This window comes from Condylura cristata, unplaced genomic scaffold, assembly GCF_000260355.1.
Source record: "Condylura cristata isolate star-nosed mole 26May11 unplaced genomic scaffold, ConCri1.0 scaffold00001, whole genome shotgun sequence".
In the NCBI taxonomy this organism is placed as follows: Eukaryota; Metazoa; Chordata; class Mammalia; order Eulipotyphla; family Talpidae; genus Condylura; species Condylura cristata.
In genome coordinates, this window is record NW_004567102.1 from 32,225,446 (window position 1) to 32,244,061 (window position 18,616).

At 37.0% G+C, this 18,616-nt stretch overlaps 1 protein-coding gene across 1 annotated transcript in view; it reads left to right on the forward strand.

Moving 5' to 3' along the window:
- Positions 1-18,616, forward strand: part of SH3BGRL2 (SH3 domain binding glutamate-rich protein like 2) — a 57,350-nt gene that overhangs the window by 26,154 nt on the left and 12,580 nt on the right. The window contains exon 2 of the mRNA XM_004673642.2: positions 8,805-8,990. Coding sequence (XP_004673699.1) covers positions 8,805-8,990 — 186 coding nt within the window. The remainder of the gene's footprint in view (positions 1-8,804; positions 8,991-18,616) is intronic.

The following is an 18,616-nucleotide window of genomic DNA, read 5'->3' on the forward strand; positions in this document are numbered from 1 at the left end:
ACTTTTTTCCATGTGATATATGTAAAAGTCCATAATCAGACATTTACTTCAAGTCAGAAAAAAGAAAACTGTACCTGAAGTACAAAATAGGTATAATATGGAAAGTCTGGTCTTTGAAAGTACCCAGAGGTAACTGTAACTTTTTTCAGAAGGCCAAATTTAGGGCAAAGAAAGAAAAATTAATATGTATGAATTAAGCAAGTACCTGTTGTTGCTTAGCTCTTATTAAATCATCCCAGTGAACCTATGAAAATAGTTCATTGCGTCCATTTCATAGATTTGGAAATCAAGGCTGAGAGAAAAGCTAGGTAAGTTCTCCCAAGTTAGCTCAACCAAAAGGACTAGAGTTAAAACTAAGACTGTTTAATTCTAAATTTCTCCACGTTGTCTTCCATCTGTTCCTCGTGTATCTTTAACCTTGCTTTCCTACAACTGCTCAGATTAAACCAATGGGAATGGGTGCACACACACAAACACACACTGGAATAGTACTCAGCTATCAAAAAAGATAAACTCTTGCCACTGGTGGCAACAAGCAGAAGGGGATTATGCCAAGCAAAATTAGTAAGAAGGAGAAATACAAGGTGGTGTCACTAATAATAGAATATAGAGAAACCAAAGATAAAGCTAAACTAAAAAACTAGCCCTTGAAAGTTGATTATAGAACTGAGGGGGAGGGGAGGGGGATAAGCACAATGTGGGGAGTGAACACAGTGGATTGTGGGTTTTTTGTTGGTGGGTGTGGTGTGAAGGAGGAGATCTTACACTCCTGAAAGCAAACTGATATAAACCAATGTTATCTCAATTAAAAATAGTAAAGGTAATAAAATACAAATTCGATATCTAATTTTTCCCATCCCTATCTTACTCAAATGTATTATGTTTCGTTATTTACTAGTGACTTCTAAGGTCCCAGGGTACAACATAAACTATAAACACCCTGCAATTCATATATGACTAAACATGTCTGGAAGCCTGTGGAAGAAATCCAGCAGGGGCTGCACAAATAAGAAGTCAACTGGCAGCCTTCTGAGAAAGAACTAACCCTATCAGAAGAGAGAGTGCAGGAATGCATGTTTATTTAGAATTCTATGCACAGAGTAAGGGCAATGTAATTTATTTAGGCTGTCCTCTGATCCCCTCCCTACAGATTATTAGTGCCAAGAGGTTGTCAGAGCAAGCTGTGGTGTCTTCACTAAGGTTTCCATGGGCAAATGAGATCTCATCAGTGTATTCAGCAGTACCAGCCCAGACAGCTTATCACCCAGCCACCTGTTGGGTTGGGTCACTAGGACTCGCTGCAGGCATAGTGGGCTCAGCAGATTGGGTCCTGCAGGGGTCTAGAGTTAGAAAGGAAAAGGCTTATTTTCTTTGTCTCTTTAGATTGATTAATAAAATACCACAGACTTGGTTTCTTATAAACAATGGAAATTTGTTTCTCACTGTATTTGGAAGCTGGCAGACCAAGCTCAGGCAGAGTAGCAGAATGGCTGGGTTCTAATAAAAGCTGCCCTCAGGGTTATGGACTGGACCTTTTGCTGTTTCCTCACATGCCTGAAAGGGGCCAAGGGAATTCTCCAGTCTCTTTTCTAAGGACACCCCATTCACGTGGCTTCTGCCTTCATAACCTAATCACTCCCCAGCAGATCTAACTCACCACCTTGGGGATAGGTTTCAACATCCTGTATGAATTGGGGGCAGGGGACATTTAGACCATACAGTCCATGCAGTGGCCAAGAATATTGCTTCCAAACAGTGTTTATGAGCTCCTGGAGACGCCTAGGGAAAGTGTTTAATGGTGAGTGAATTTTGTGATAGTTGGAAGCAGAGTCAAGGAAAATGCTGACTTTTTTTTTAATTCTCAGCTGCCATCAATTTGCAAATATATCAATTTAATAAGAACTTGGGGAAGACAAAACACTGAATTATATACTAGCAGATTTTATTTTTTTTAAATATTAAGGTCTATTTTTTAAGACAGATATAAACTTTAGTCAAGTAAGGTTATCTATTTAATATTTGAATTGGACAGACAATCCAAAACTATTTTATATACACATATTTTTGAGATATATTCCCTTTATAAATGAGTCAATAGCATTTAAACATACCAATCTCATACAACTTTCTTCTTCATTGTCAACATTAGAAGTTTTTTCACATCTAGAGTCTAGAGATTCTGAATTATTTACACTATTTATAGTTAGATGTAACATCCCCAACACACTATTTAAATTCATATTGCTATGTGATTTACATTCCTCTCTGAGTAAACTTCAGATCCATTTGTTCTTATGTTACTCACTCGGCTTGATTTCTTGATCATCGCTCGGAAACCTTTGATGTTCAGTTCTAGAGTGACAGTTCTTTAATCATACATTCAGTTAATATTGACTGAGGAGTGCCCGGTGTGCCATTAACCGTGCTCACAACGTAGAGGGGAAGATAAGCATAAAAGCAGGTAAACAAATGAAATGTTAATAAATTTAGACAATACAACTTACACCCAACGTGCTTAGAAAGGGCTCCCCAAGGAGGTTTCACTTAAGGGGCTTCTTACTAAATGATGAGAGCATCAGCATAGCTGAGGGCAACAGTGAAAACCTTCCTGTTAACTTTAGCCCTTCTATTAGTGAAAATCCTGTCTACTTATTAACAAATGTTTATTGAGTGTCTGCTTTGTGCCAGATGCCATTCTAAGCCCTGGGATACAGCAGTGAACAAAGCAGTAGGCAAAGCTCTCTCGCCTTAAGGAATTATATTCTAGCAAGGGTGGACAGGCAAACAAACATACATACAGCAGGCACTATGTCAGACGCATGGTAAAAATGAAGGAGTCAAGGGTTGTAGGAAGTTCTAGGTAACTGGGGGAAAAGTCACATCAAGTGGGCAGGGGAGGCCTCACTGAGAAAGTGAACTTTGAATCATTAATGAAGCTCTGTGGTTTAGTTTTTTTCTGTACTTTGGGAACCACACAGCTTCTGTTGCATCTACAACCAGCCATGTAAGGTGAAAGCAGCCAGAGACAATATGTAAATGAGTGGATGCCTTTATCTTCCAATTGAACTTACTTCCGCGAACTTACTTCCGGGACACTAAAATGTATGTTTGGTAATTTTTTGGAAACAAAATGCTATTTTTTCCCAGCCATTTAAAAAATAAAGGCTATTTTTGGCTGTGGGGCATATAATCTACTGGGCTAGATTTACCTGAGATCTAGTCCAAGAGATGCAGTTGCTTTGGATAATACGTAATGGGTATGTTTAAATGAAAAAGTAAAATAAGACTTTCATAAATATCTTCCTCTATTAGTACCAGGAATTTGTTGTCTTATGAAGAAAACCAAGTATTTTTCTAGCTATCAAGACATATCTTACTTATGTAAAATTTATATCTTACATTTTGGTTTTTAGGTTCTGCTTTGTTGTGATCTTTTATTTTAAATCCATTGTACTATCATATTTCTGAATACATTTTAAGTAGCAGTTATGAATTTTACCAGGTAGCATTGCAGTTAGATGCAAGCATAGAAAACTTGATGAAGAGTTGTCTAATTAGGGGGCTTTTTGTCTAATACAGCAGGTTTAGAGTTTGTTACATAAGACTGGTGTGGCCACTGTAAAATGTCATCAAGAACTCAGCCTGTTGTCATTCTGCTTGACCAGACTGAACATGGGATGTTTGTTTTCACATTTGTGAAATGGTTTCTGAACCTCCAGCACCACATCTGCATGGAAGAAGGGCCAAGTGCAAAACAACTTTCTTTTCACTCATTTAATGGACTTTCTTTACATCTTGTTGGCCAGAACTGTGTCAGGTCATCAGGAACCCCTCACTGCAGAGACAATTTGGCAAATAAGTTTTTGTAGCTGGGTACATTGCTTTTCTAAACAAACAAACAAAAAAAAAAAAACAGGCTTCTGTTATTAAAGAAGATAGGGATATTGGCTGCTGGGTAAATAAGTTGCATTATCAGGCTTGGCTTCTAAGTGTTTAAAAAAGACAAAAACCAAATCACATAGATACTCCCCATTCATGGCTAACTTGCCATGAGTGATGTTAGTGACTGTTGGTCCCACAATTTACTTCTTTTCCACTTACTCCCTAAGTTTCTTTGGACATTGAACATTTTGTTTCAGAACAGTTGAAACGTTGGGAGAATGAAGCCCTTTGTGTCACGGAAATGACTGTATGTTATTGTTATTTGAACTCTGGGTTTATGCCAGCACATGAAGTCTTTACAGCTTCCTTTGACCACATGGGAAGCCTTTCTATTACCTGGGCCCTGCCCGGCCGCCTGTCTTCTCCCAAGCCCCTGCCTGCTGAGGGGCCTGTCCTCCCACCTTTCAAGCCTGGGCTCGCACAGTCAGGCCACATTCACCTAAGTGAATCTTAAAAACAACTCAAAAAACATCCATGGTCGAGTGACTCATCTTCCTTCCTGACACTAATATCACAGTATCCACTTGAAAACTTCCTTCTCTGAGTTAATTTCTCCCCTTTGTTTATTTGGGTGTGTTGCTGCAGTATTGCTAATTTTCTGTAGCCTTAACTCTCCTTTTAATTTCTTTATAATCACCTGGCCTATCTGCTCCGGGTCCTGCCCCATATCATGTTGGGAAAGCTTAGTTTCTGTCAAACATGCCGGTCTTTGTCTCGATACTTCCCGTGTCTCCATGCTCCCTCACCTGTGCTGCTCTCCATGTGAAGCTCTTTCTCGCTCCAAATAAATTTCTGCTATTAATCTTCTGACACCTTCACACTGTTCAAAAATTTTTAGTTTACATGTGGAGAGAATGGAACAACACCCAGATAATTATTGTTGTTAGTTTCTTTTATATATATGTGTGTGTGTGTGTGTGTGTGTGTGTGTGTGTGTGTATATATAATAGTTTATTTTTACATCACTTTGTACATTTATTTTTTCATCTCAATTGTAGTCCCCGTGGGTTTCCCATCACTGAGTCATCCGTGTGCCATCACCGTAGTCCTGTGCACTTCCCTCATCCCCCCACACCCCCGTTTTTGATCCCATTTCCCACGTTGTTGTTAGTTTCTTATCTAAACCCTAAGACTTTTTATTTTAAATGTGAATATAGACAGCAGTCCTGCCTGCCTGTGTCTGTTCAGGTGTCTCTCCCTGTTTTCCTTTTCTCAGTAAACTTGCCATGTTAAAAATATAATTGAGTATCAGCAAAATCAGCAAATAAAAATGTGTTTCTACTTTTGCTCCCTTTTCTTTTTCAGAAATATATACCTAGTGTACACACAGTAATGCTCCTTGTTTTTATTTTCTTTTACCATTTACTAATATGTCTTAGAGACCTTTTATTGCAGTGTTAACTGAGTACCTGTGGTATTGTGTAGTATTAAAATGATTTCTTTGATACACAAACTTAATTATACCAGGCTTCCCCTGCCTCCCTCTTTTTTTTATTTTTTTTTAACAATTTATTCTCACACTGCTGTCAGTCATCACCATTGTTAGTAAGGAACTATCCTTTGCTTCCTGAGGATTGTCAGTGTAAAATGATACATTTGAATTTTTGTTTTTGAACAGCAGCCATCCTTTTTGCTAGATACTTTGAAATTAATTAACACACAACACTGTACAATTTAAAGTGCACAATATAATGATTTGTATGTGTACGTGTTGTGAATTTGTATGTGTACGTGTTGTGAAATGTACCTGACCGAGGGGCATCCAGGACCCCAACCTGTTAAGGAGTGCATGCTTTAAAAGAGGTTCAGCCATTCAAGTGCACAAAGACAAAGGAAGGACACTTAGTGTGATAGATTTTTAAAGAATTAGTGTGCAGGGCAGTTGGGAATAGAGGGGAAAAAATTTCAAAATTAGTTTCACAATAAAACTCTCACATTATCCTGGTGAATGCCCAGCCAAACAGAATTGAGCCAAAATGGGGACTGCTAGGGCCTGAAAACCTCCAGGTCTCCTAAGAAGTACCAGTGTGCAAGCTGAAGCTGGAAAAGCCAGAGAAGCACAAGACTGCATATATTCTGTTTTAAGCTCTACACATCTGCTTAACTCTGTTCTAATTCCAAGTACCTCCCCCCTCCCCAAATCAGGCTCAGTCTGTTTTAAAAAAATGATTACCTCAATAAATTTAATTAGTATTCATCACCTCACATTTTTAAAATTTTAATATTCTACAATACAGCTTTAAAGTATTTACTATAAGGAGGGAGGGGTATTGAGATGGGAACACTTCTGACATTGCTAATGGAAATGTAAATCGATGAAGCCTTTTTAAAAAGTAGTTTATCAATAGTCAGAATCCTTCAGGAACTTGGAAAGTATATCTGACCTTTGACCTGGACATTATTCATCAGATTTTGTTCTAAGTAGTGCTGAGTAATATTGAGGGAGTAGCTAAAGATTTCTAGGTAAAGGAGTTCACTATATGATGTTATTTCTAGTGGTGAAAGTTATGTTATGCTGACTGAATAGCTTAACAATAAAGTAGTAGGTAACTGTACATCTACATGGTAGAATTACCAGCCAGCTATTGATAATTCATGTTTTTGAAAAAATTTTAATGACAGGACAGTATTCATATTATTGAATGAAAGAGGCAAGATGCAACTATTTTTACTGAGTATGATCCTATGAAGGAAAGACCAGTGGAGTTATAGGGAATTATAGTTCAATAATACCTGCTGTGTGTGTGGGGGGGAAGGGATGGGGAAGTAAGATGTAAATGTGTCTCTGATGTATTCTAATACTGAGAATGTATAGATGCAGTTTTTAGGTACTTGGTGTTTGACATAGGGTAGATGCTATTGCGTATATACATTATAAAGGAAAACAAGGCTTGGCTAGGTATCAGTGCATTTTTATCAGTCAGTGAACATTTGAAATGTACTTAGATATGTAGACACCACTTATTACATTATAATCTGGATATTGAGTCCAGACCTTCCTTTAGTTAAATTTTCAGAATGGCTATCTGGGTAGTAGAATTAGATACTTTTTCTGTTGGTCATTTTACAGTTTCTGTATTTTTGAAAATGCAAATACACTGCTTTTATAGTCAGAACTAGATCATGAGGAGATCTTGCTATGCTGGTAAATGTGAATGTTCTTTCAGGAGCATTGGGGATCCACTAAAGAGGGATTTTAAGTAAAGAATGACATGATTGTCTTGACAAGAGCACACCCCAGACCTTGATCAAAATAGGTGGCTACTTTCAGGAACAATAACATCTGTCTTGTAGTATTGTTAGGGGTAGTAGAATGGTAGCCTTTTGCCATCAGAGTAAGGTGATTTTTCTGAAATTATCTATCATTGAGGGAAGAAAGTTAACTTATTCAGAAATGAAAAATAACATAGGAAGTCAAGATAATGTCATTATCATTTTGAGTTTACAACCATATAGTAATTCTTTCATCTTCTGATATGGAATTTAAAGATGCCTTTTTTATTCTGTCCATACTAGTTATGTCATCCTATTAGTCATTCATAGACTTCAAGTGGTAATCAGAATCTCTTTACTCAAGGTATACCCAGACTTCCACCTCTAGAGCCAAAGGTCATTGAACATTTTGGGGGAAATTTAGAAGGAGAGGTTTTGGTAGTAGCAGTTGGTATGTGAAAGTTTGTTCTTTAAGCATTTTATTTTCTATAATGGGTTCTTTCTGGTGGCCTGACCTCTCAAGAAGATTATTTTCAGTGGCCATTACAATATTTACTTCAAGAAATGCAAGTAATTGAATAAAGAAAAAAGATGAAGGTTTTAAAATATAAGACTAAATTAGTGGTTACCCCAAGAGAAAGGGGAATGGATAAATTGGGTTAAAGGTGTCAATATATGGTAATGGATAGAATTGGACTTTTAGTATATACAGATGCAGATTTATAATGGTGTAAACCTGAAACTTATATAATGTTATAATGCAGTGTTCCATCAATAATTTTTTTAAAATGTTGTCAACCAGAAATACAAATTTACTTCACCACTAAAGTTTATTCTTTATGCAGATTTCCAAGAACCTTTATAAAAGATATACTTGTTTTGGTATTTATATAGTGCTGTGTTTAAGATAATCAATTACGTCACCCATCAAAATTCATTAATATGTACCTTTAAATTATAGAGATTGGCAGCACTTTGAAAGGCTACAGATGTGTTTGCCACTCCTAAGAGCACACCTGACCCCTAGTGACTAAAGAAGGAAACATGAAAGATCAGGGGGGATGACAGGGGTTAAGAAATAGTCTTAAGTAGATGGTGCTTGCTGTTTATTCACACTTTAGAGCTGGAGAACATTTTTCTCTGGTGAATTGATGAAAGGATGCTTTCATGACAGTGGCTATCATTGTGGAATATCTGAAAGAGGCTGCTGAGGGGAATAAAAATGTTGCTACTCACAGGAATCAATGAAGTGTTGACATCTCAGATGGGCTATATGTGGTTTTAAATGGCTTTATACTGAGGGAGCTTTCATGACTGAAAATGTCAACTTCTGTGGGTGGGGGAAGGAGGAATCATTATGACCCTCTGAGAACTAAGTCATACTCTCACCTCAGACACAGTCTGTTCCTAGCAGGCAGCCTGAGTTTTGTTCCAGATTTCCAGGGAGTTTAGGTGGAGAAATCACTGTGTTCAGAGTTGTTTTGGCATCTGGTGACATCCAGTCAGTGGTCAGTGTGTGGTGCCAGTGAATATTGCCCCTTTCTCTTAACAGTGACTTCTGACAATGGGAATTCAAATCTTGTTCAGTTTGGAAGTATTTACATACTGTTTTGGATGAACATGTCTCCTTATTTGTCTTCTCTTTTTAGATAAAGAAGAAACAACAGGATGTTGTTAGATTTCTGGAAGCCAACAAGATAGAATTTGAAGAAGTAGATATCACCATGTCAGAAGAACAGAGGCAATGGATGTACAAAAATGTCCCCCCGGAAAAGAAACCCACTCAGGGCAACCCTTTGCCACCTCAGATATTTAATGATGACCGATACTGTGGTGTAAGTAGCCAGATTACCATACTACTTCTTTACATGATTCAAACATAGAGTCACCTAGAATGCAGTTGGATTTTTTCAGTGAGGACAATGACCTCTGTACTCAGTGCTTACATATTCATCAGAGAGGAAGCAGAGAGGGAATATGAGTTCAGGGTCACAGACTGTGAATGTGAGTGTATGTATATTTATCAGACTTCTTGTTTCTCTGTTTGCTTTGGAAAAGGGACTGGGAAGGGAAGCTGTGTGTGTATGCTTATTATGTTCAAAATTATAAAACATTTTCGATATTTAAAAACCTTGTCGAGAATAGACTGGAAGGGATAATTATTTTTGAATGTTTATTCCACCATAGTGTAACAGAACTAATAACTGATTATAGACTAGAGTTTCACTTTAATATGATAATGATCCAGATGGAACATTATAAACATCTAAAGTGCATTAGGTGTCCTTCTGCTGTATAAAGCATATGAGAAGATGAAGTGGTTTTATCTGTTTATTTTCCTTATTGCTCTTTAGGCTAAGAAAAAAAATTGGGAAACTTCCTTCTAATGAATAAGTTATTACTTGTCTTTTGCCTAGACTTTTAAGTATATAAGTCTGTGTTTATTTTGGGACTGTCGTTCTTTAAAGATGATCTGGAGAAGGGGAAGGGCTACAGTATTGAGGTAGTTGAGACAAAATAAGTAGTTGGGTGGTTTTGGGGGTGGTATAAGGAAAGGGATGGCAGGTTGCTTGAAAGGGTTACCCTCCCTCATGTGCATAAAGAGAATGTGATATTAGAAAATAAAGCCATAAATAATGTATACAGACTCTTTATATACTTGTCATGAGGACAATTCTGAGCAGGGCACTACCCAAAGATGATGACCCTATGGTAATTTGCTGGGTATAGAAATCTAGATTGGAAAGCATTTTGATGGTTTTTCTTCATTATCATCTGGTTTGCAGTATTGTAAAGAAGTCCAGAGCCATTTTCTGGTCTTACGCATTTTTTCTCAATTTCTCTCTATGCAGGCTTTAAGATCTTTTTTCATATGTGTATCCTAAAATATCTGAATGACTGTACTAGCTGTTTTTCATTGATTGCTCTGAGTGTTCAGTAAGCCCCGTGTTCTAAGAATTATAGGACTGAGTTATTAAATATGTTGTTATTTTCTTTGAAAAGTTTCTCCTTTCTTTTTCTCTGTTTTCTTGTTCTTGTATACCTGTTTATTTGGATATTAGATGTCTTACATTCATTTTTAAGGTTCTCATCTTTTTGGTGGTATTGCCCACTTCTTTGTCTTTCTGTGTACTTCCTGGGCAGTCTCTCTAATTTTACCTCTTAATCCTGTCACTGTATTTTTTCTATCTTTTTTTCTCTTATTCAGATTTTTTTTTCATTTTAATCATGCTTTGCTTTTATAATGACTGTAAGACCTCATTTTAATAAATATATACGATGTCTTTGAAGTTTTCTTCTCCCTGTTTTCCAGTATTTCTGCAGCTTTCCTCTTAGTTTATTTTGGTCTTCTCTAGAATGTGACAGATTTCGCTCAGATGTCTGAAGATTCTTGTCCTTTGTTTACTTATGATGTGAGCACCAGAAAACTAATTAGAAGCTCTCTCTGTATTGTCTGTGCCTGAATCTGCTTGTAGGTTTGCTACCTGGTGGGTTTTGATATAGAATAATGGGATAGACACTTAGTGTTTTCTTTGCATATACAGATAGAAGTATCTCTAGGACATTTTTCAGATGATTTTTGATTTTTTTGATTTTTGATTTTTCCAGGGAATGGCCCTTCCGCCTCTTGCTTTGAGAATATCAACATGGCTATTGGAGTTCTAGATCTGCAGGGTTAGGGACTTTGGAGGTCTTTCTCTCTCTCCTGTACATTTTCCACCACTATTCTCTTTTGTTCTGGTGTTTGTATTTTTGCTGCTTCCCAGAAGTCATGTCTCCTTATTTTTTGACTTTGCCCATCTTCACAACAGCAATACCTCCATTGATGATATTCTAGGGGCTCTGCAACTTGTTGATGCTCCCTCTGCCTCAGTTTGACCATTCTCTATTTTTTACCATCTCAGCATTTCCTCTGCCACTTCCTTCATGTGTTCAGGTTCAAGGCTGTCGATGTCTCCTAATCTGAATAAGAAAGTGAAATTTCTTAAATCCTTGTCATTTTGTTGGTTTTTCAAAAAAATATATAGGCAAAGACATTTTTGCTATATCATAAAAGCAAGGCTTCAACAGAATAATGGAGGAATGTATTGAATAAATAAAACAATTTTTTGAAATAAAACTAATTCATTTTTATTTTCACCTCTTCAGGACTTTTTAAATCTCTATGTAGCTTTGCATTACAGAATTAATGGGAAATTTTTTCAGATAGACTGGAAGTTGGCTAGAGGCATACATATTGATTAAACTATACCAGATAAATGACATTTCTCTGCTTGAGCAGTGTTAGTCCCATGGCGACCGTAATAGCAGCATTGGTATATGCTTTCTGCCTTTATAGTCTGTCCAGGCAAGAGTTTTGAAGACGATGTCTGCTTTTATCAAGGTCAAGTAAATTCAACTTTAACAAAAGCAGAAGCATTATAGGACAACTAACTGTGACTTCCCGCCTGATTTTGTGTTCCTTGTTTTACCCAGTAATAGTTGATAGTAGTCCTATATGGTTCAATAGCCTGCCACGTTGCAAATATCAGAATCCAGTTAGCTTGATTCTCCTGTTTCCTGAAATTGACGGGAAACTTATCAATTTATTTTAAATTGAACTAACTGGGTATGTGAGACTTAAATGGCACTAAGCTACTTAGTGACCACTGTGCTAAATTGCCTTCTTTCTCTCCTTTACCATTTGAGTATCTTATCTACTGGAAGGAATATCACACTAAATGGCAGCCCCTTAGCATGTCAGTTCTTCCCACTCCAGAATTTGAATATCCAGGGAATGATGCAGAAACACAGGATCTGTGTTGGTAGTAGCTTCAATAAATTCCTTGCCTCTTAAGTTGCTAGTATACATTTTGTTTGCTTACAGTCAATAATCCAGATTGGCACAGACTGATTATTCTTGCTGCTTCCCTAGAGTGTCCTTCCTGAGCAAGATTCTTTTCTAGAGATAGGGCCTTAAAGGTACACACCATAATGCTTAGGCTTCTCTGAGAGGTGTTAGTGTCTGCTTTAAACTTTAGAAAACTCTTGTTTTGTTTTTTTGTTTTTTTTTTTTAAAGATTTATTTATTTATTCATACAGAACTGGTGTACAGGCCAGAGGTGCAGGGGTGGTGAAAGGACTCACCAGAGGCAGAGTGGGGAGCAGAACAGGCAGAAGTACACTGCTGAGGGGGAGCAGCGGGCGGGTCAGGAGAGGTCTGCTGAGGGGAGAAGCGGGCAGGTCAGGAGAGGTCTGCAGCCCCATGTGGATCACCTCCGGGGCAAGCAGAGGTCGAACTCATGCAGAAGTGTGAGTTTTAGCTTCTTAGTGCTGTGCCACCAGGGAGGGCCCCCATTCAGGGTTTTAAGTCTTTGATTTCTTTGTATGGAGCTGGCATGTATGCGTTGTACCACAAATTAAAATACACACCTCTGCAAGAAAGGAAATTATCTGCTTCCCTTTCATTTCTTCCATTACTTCCTCTTCAAGACAGGTGATTTGGACTTCATTATTTACTTTAAAATTTTTTTATTAAGTTTTTTATTGTGGTAAAAACATAAAATTCACTTATCTTAACCTTAAGTGTGCAGTTCATAGTGTTTACTGTATTAAAATTATTGTGATAGATCTGTAGAACGTTCTCATTTTTAAAATTTATTTACTTAATGTACTTTATATCATTGTTCATTTTTGTACAATATTTGCTTTTTCCTCAGTTGTAGTCCCTATAAAATTCCCACCACCAGTTCACCTGTGCACTGTTACTATCGAGCCCCTTGTGTACTTCCTCACTCTGTTTTGATCCCTCTCCTTCCCCTTCCTCTGCAGAATGTCTCTGATTTATAGTTGCCTGCTAATCCTGTTTTTTTTTTCCTGATCCCTTATTTGGTTTTTCTATATTCCTCCTATAATTGAAACCATCTGATATTTTTTTTCCCTTCTGACTTATTTCACTGAGCATAATCTCTTCCAGCTCCATCCAGATTTGCTGCACATGACATGAGTTTATCCTTTTTAGGTTGCTGATTAGTATTCCATTGTATAGAACATTATACAGAACTGAAATTCATACACACATGCAAACAATTCCTGTTTGTACTCTCCACATAGCTGGAAAGCCACCATATCACTTAATGGCTTTATGAATTTGACTACTTCATATGCCTCATTAAAGTGAAATAATACAGTTTTCCTTTTGTGACTAGCATATTTCATTAACTATAATGTCCCCAAAGCTCATCCATGTAGTAGATCTTATTCATGAAGGCTGCCATAGCAAAGTACTACAAACTGGGTAGTTTACAAACAACAGAAATTTTTTTCACTCTTATATATGCTGCAAGTACAAGAGAAGGTTGACAGTATGGTTGGGTTTTCGTGAAGGCTGTCTTGCAGATGGCCAACTTCCCACACTGCCCTCATTTAGAGGAAGAAAGTTTCCCTTCTAGAGTTTTTATAGTTGTTGTTAGAGTCCTCTGTCAACTAACAAAGATTTTGGGCATACTGTTAGCAAGATATAACAGATTATTGTTAGTGGTCTGAGATTCTGTTCAAGGTCAAGGAAAAATCACTTATGAAATGAAAATTAGTAAAACTAAAAGCAAAGTGATTATTTTATGTAGTACTGGTAAAACCAGAGTTGTTTCTCAATGCTGTGGTACCCACAGTCATAGAATAAAGGCTTTCTGTCTGGCCAGAACATCCATCATTTATTTGACTTGAAGATTTTGAGTACATCTCAGAGCACACTTTTTTAAAATACATTAATTATTTTCATATGTCTTTGTTAGTTTTTGGATACTGTTTGTTTTCTTTCCAATGGTGTAGTCCCTGTAGTTCTCCTGCCAGCATGGCTCCAGTGATCCATCACCACAGTCGCTTGAAAACACAACACTTTCAATAACAGAACAAACACTGGATATATCATAGAGCAGCATATGCATCTCCATGAATTTTAAGACTAAACATTTATCATATATAATATCTACAACATATATTTTATGTTTCTAACCCTTTAAAAATGTTAACACCATTTTTAGCTCTGGCACCCCACCCACCCCCAACCCCAACACACCAGTTTACCCTTCTATACCAGTCACATTTCCCTCTGTCTTCTGTTTCTTCATTGGTCACATTTGAGGACAGGATTAACTGTTTCTCCTTCATGAAAATTAAGTGTGTCTCTGCAGAATCAAACAGAATACAGTGCTGAACAGAAATTTTAGCCTCCATTGAAGCCTGACTATCTACAGTTAGTTAATATAACTCTGTCTAAAGTCAATAAAGGGTAAAAAAGAGCTAAAGTCCAAAATCTTCTTAATTACCCACAGATTCATCACCCCATTTATCATAAATAAATCTTTAAAAAAAAAATCTAGGAACATGGAGCATACTTAAACATTGGTAATGCCTTTGAGTAGCTGCGCACATATTTTCAGCTGAAGCAGTAGTTACCTGTTTTGTTGGGTCTTGCCTTGTCAAGGTTTTCCAAGGATTTGCATTCCTGTTTTATTAATAAAAGAAAAAAACTTAAATGTGTTGATACTAAGCTTATTAAACACTCTTCTAAACTTTTAAAGTTTGAGAAATTATCTCTAATTCAGAAGCTTCACCTACTCATAGAATTTTCTTAGAAAACTTTGATCTCAATTTGAAAATCTGGATTCCAAGGCTTTCTGTCTAAAAGATCACTTACCTTTTTTTTTTTTTTTTTTAAGATTTGTTTATTTATGCATACAGAACTGGGGTACAGGTGCCGGGGCATTGAGAGGCTTCACCAGAGACAGAATGGGAAGCAGAACAGGCAGGTTGAGGAACTACACTTCTGAGGGGAGCAGTGGGTGAGACAGGAGAGGTCTGCTGTGCCATGTGGGTCACCTCCCGGCCCAGGGATGAAACTTGCACTGAAGAGGCTGCAGCTAGCTTGCAGTGCTAACCCATTGCACCACCAGGGAGGGCCAAAGATCACTTACTTAAACAAAGAAAACCTTCTTCAGATGCTTTACTGTAAATAACATCATTCAGCTTCTTTACAGATACCAAGAGAGGAAAATGGGTGACAGGGAAGGAGCAATATAAATTATTTTTTATTGCTGACTGCTAATCAGCTATAAGCCCAGAAGCACAACAACTTAATTAGATATTTTTTACAGTTTTATCTCTTCTTTGTACTCTTAGTTTTTATCTTTCTGTCTATAAATTCTCTTCTTGTGAGTCTTATACAGTTTAAGTTAATGAAAAAACAAAACTGAAAGATGACCAGGCTACATCAATATCAGTGTGAAGGAAATAAAGTCCCTTGATAGGAGTGTCCAAAGTGAAAATCACTTTTATGCTGCTCTTCTTCTGTGAGGTTCTGCTGTGTAGTTGTCTAAGTTATCAGCACTCTGGTTTATATATTAATGAAAGATAAAAAGAAACTTGCATTCTTATAGCCCCTTTCTCCCCAGTTTGATTTAGCAACACAAACATAGGCACAATATTGCTAGTCACTTTTCCATCTTCTCTAATATACAATATGTAAAGATACTTCCTTTGCATTTATCAGTATATAAATACTGTTCTCTACTGAACTGTTTAGTTGTGTGAGCAACCATAGAAAAGGGCATATAATCCTGTTTTATTTCCTGTACCTTGGAAAAATGACATAAATGTCAATATTCCCAGGGGTTTTCTGAACTTTAGACTTTGGCAAAGATAATGAGATACATATTTTTCTTATATTTCTTTTTTATTTGCTTGAATTGCTTCCTGAAAAATCGTGTTAATGTGGTGTACCTGTGTGTGCTTTCTCAGTGTATAATTTGGTTGGCGTAAAGTCAGGTTCCTTTGGGAAGCATTACTCTGTTTTCTGTATCCAAGAAACTTAGTATTTGCTAGACTAGATTCTTATAAATAAGGCTTACGTTTTTCCTCTATGGAAAGCTTGATAATTTTCTTCAGGTTTCTAAAGTTTAATCAGTATGTGTTTTTTAAATGAAAAACTTAATTCTGTTCAGGAACTGGAGGGACTTTTAAATCTGAAAATGCCCTTTTGTTTTTCCAGTTTGAAGCAATCCTCTTATGTCTTGGATTTCTTCTGTTGTTTCTCTTTTCCACCTGCAGGGTTTTTATTTTTATTTTTTTCAAGTTCTCCCCCCTTGTTATAATTAACAGTACACTTAACTTGTATAGTAATTTCTGCCTCTTAGTGTTGAATCACTGACAGTCTGAGAGATATTCTTAATTTTTACTTTCTATACCCCACTAGCTTGGATTTTACTCTCATTCAATTCTGTTACTTCATTAATTTATTAAAATTTTAATTTGGCAGTCAGAATTAATTTCCAGGAACTCTTTTATTATTGTTTGTTTCTTACTAGTCTTATAAAAATGGTGTTTTTTTCCCCTTGTTTGGTGGATGTAGTATATCTTCTTTAATCCTTTCAAAGGATATTAAAGGCATTTTTAAAAGATTCTTATGTTCTGTGAAATATTTCCATTGTTTCCAGGAGTTGGGGTTGGTTCTGGTTGTTAATTTTTGTCTTTCTTTGGGGCCTATCTTGGCTTTGCTCCAGACTTCTGCAGTCAGGCTTGTTTCTCTTTCAGTGTAGGGGCAGGGGAGTGGAAGCTGGGAGGGTTTGTCTTCTAGAAGGGTGCCCAACAGAAAAGTTGGCTGACAACCTTCAGATGCTAATGAAAGGAGACTCTTACTCAGGCAGCAGACTTGAGTGTGTCCCCCACAGCCTTTTCCTATTTTCCTTCTCTGTCTCATGTAAGGTCCAGAGTGGCCAGGGAGACTCTGCTGACCTCTCTGAAAGCTCTTCAAGCCTCACTAGTAGTTTGCATCAGTTTGTCACGCGACAATCCTTTGAGTACACTTCTTGGCAGTGCTCTCTGCCATGGGGAAAGTACCCACAGATACCACAGACTTGGCAGTGACAAACGGACTTGCTGCTTGACCCTTACCTGCCCTCTCAAATCATTGTATTCATTGTTTCAGACTTTCGCTTTCTTTGGAGGTTCCTTGAAGAGAATTGTTCCTTTGTTTGGGACCATGACGTCCTCCACTTAGTTTTCTCTACCAGTTCAGTAGTGTTTGCTGTATATATTCCAGGTATTTAAGAGTTTTTTTGCTACTTCCCTTCCCCAACTTTACCACAAAAGAAATTTCACCCTTCTAATTTTGTTTGGTAGTTGGGTGGATGTATCGGCTTGCTCTGCCATCTTGAGCCAGTATCCTCAGAAATTGTTCCATGTGAGTTAGGAATTTAAAATCCTCAGCTTTGGGGTTATTCCTATTTTTGGTATTTGGCATAAAAACTGCTGAATGAACCTGTTTCAGACAATATCTTAAGATACTACCAGAACTGGAATTTTCAACTTTTCTTGCTATATAAGGATTTTATAAGATTGAATCTAGCATTCACCTTCCTTAACCACAACATCAATGAATTCTGCTCCAGGGTTACCCTCTGGCTTGAAAGAGAATTTAAGGAGCTTCTGTCCATTTTAAGTAGCAGCAGTAGTCACTCGTGTCCTCTTAAAAAGAAGTTAAAAATGTTTTTTCTTCTTTTGGGTAAACAGAATTTGCTTTGGCTCATTTAGAGCCGATTGCTGCCACCATGTCCTTGTAGGCCACGTGTTGCTTTTGTGTCCTACACCCTCCTGTTTTGATTATGCTCTTGGCATGCAGAAATAATACGGTCTGTCACTTAATTGTCATTGCCTTAGCGTGGGAAGCCGTACAGCGTTTCAGAGTGGCTGTTGTGGCTTTTCCTCACTGTTCTCTTAGGCAACACTGAAAGGGCAAAGAACTTTAAGGTCTTTGTTTCAAAAACTGGTGTAGTCAATAATAATCTAATGATAGTGTACAAGGAATGCCCTTCAGTAAGCTCTGTGGAAGAATGAGACTATTGTAAAGTCTACCTGTTACAGATTTTATCATGCGCTCATAAATGTCTGTAACATTGGTTTTTATTTGAACACCCACAGAAGTACAGATGATAGAAGAAGTTCTTCCCCCACCCCTATTTTTAATATCTCTTTTGAGTTGTTTTATTCTTCTTCAAATTGCATGATTTAGGTAAATGTTCCACTATAAACTGTTTAGTTATACTGATAGCTATAGAGTCTAGAAATTTTTCTTCTCGTGAGCAAGTTGACATTGACAACAAAGTGAATTTTTTATCCTTTGTCTTAAATGTAATAAAAGTGAACCAGCTTCTAACACTGGACAGTTTTGTCTTATATATGCTTTGGGTATATAGACCCTTCTCCAAAGATGATGTTAACTGATAATATATTCTTTGTTATAGAAGGTTGTCCTGAGTCCTGCAATTTACATATTTATATTTATGATTTCAGAGACAGTGTCTTTGACTATGAGGAATTAGAAAGTCTATTTAGAAATTCTATAGGAGTTTTTAAAACAAAATGCATTAACTTTTGCATTAGAAGTGCTGATGTAGTTTTTAAAATATCAACCTATAAGAAAGCA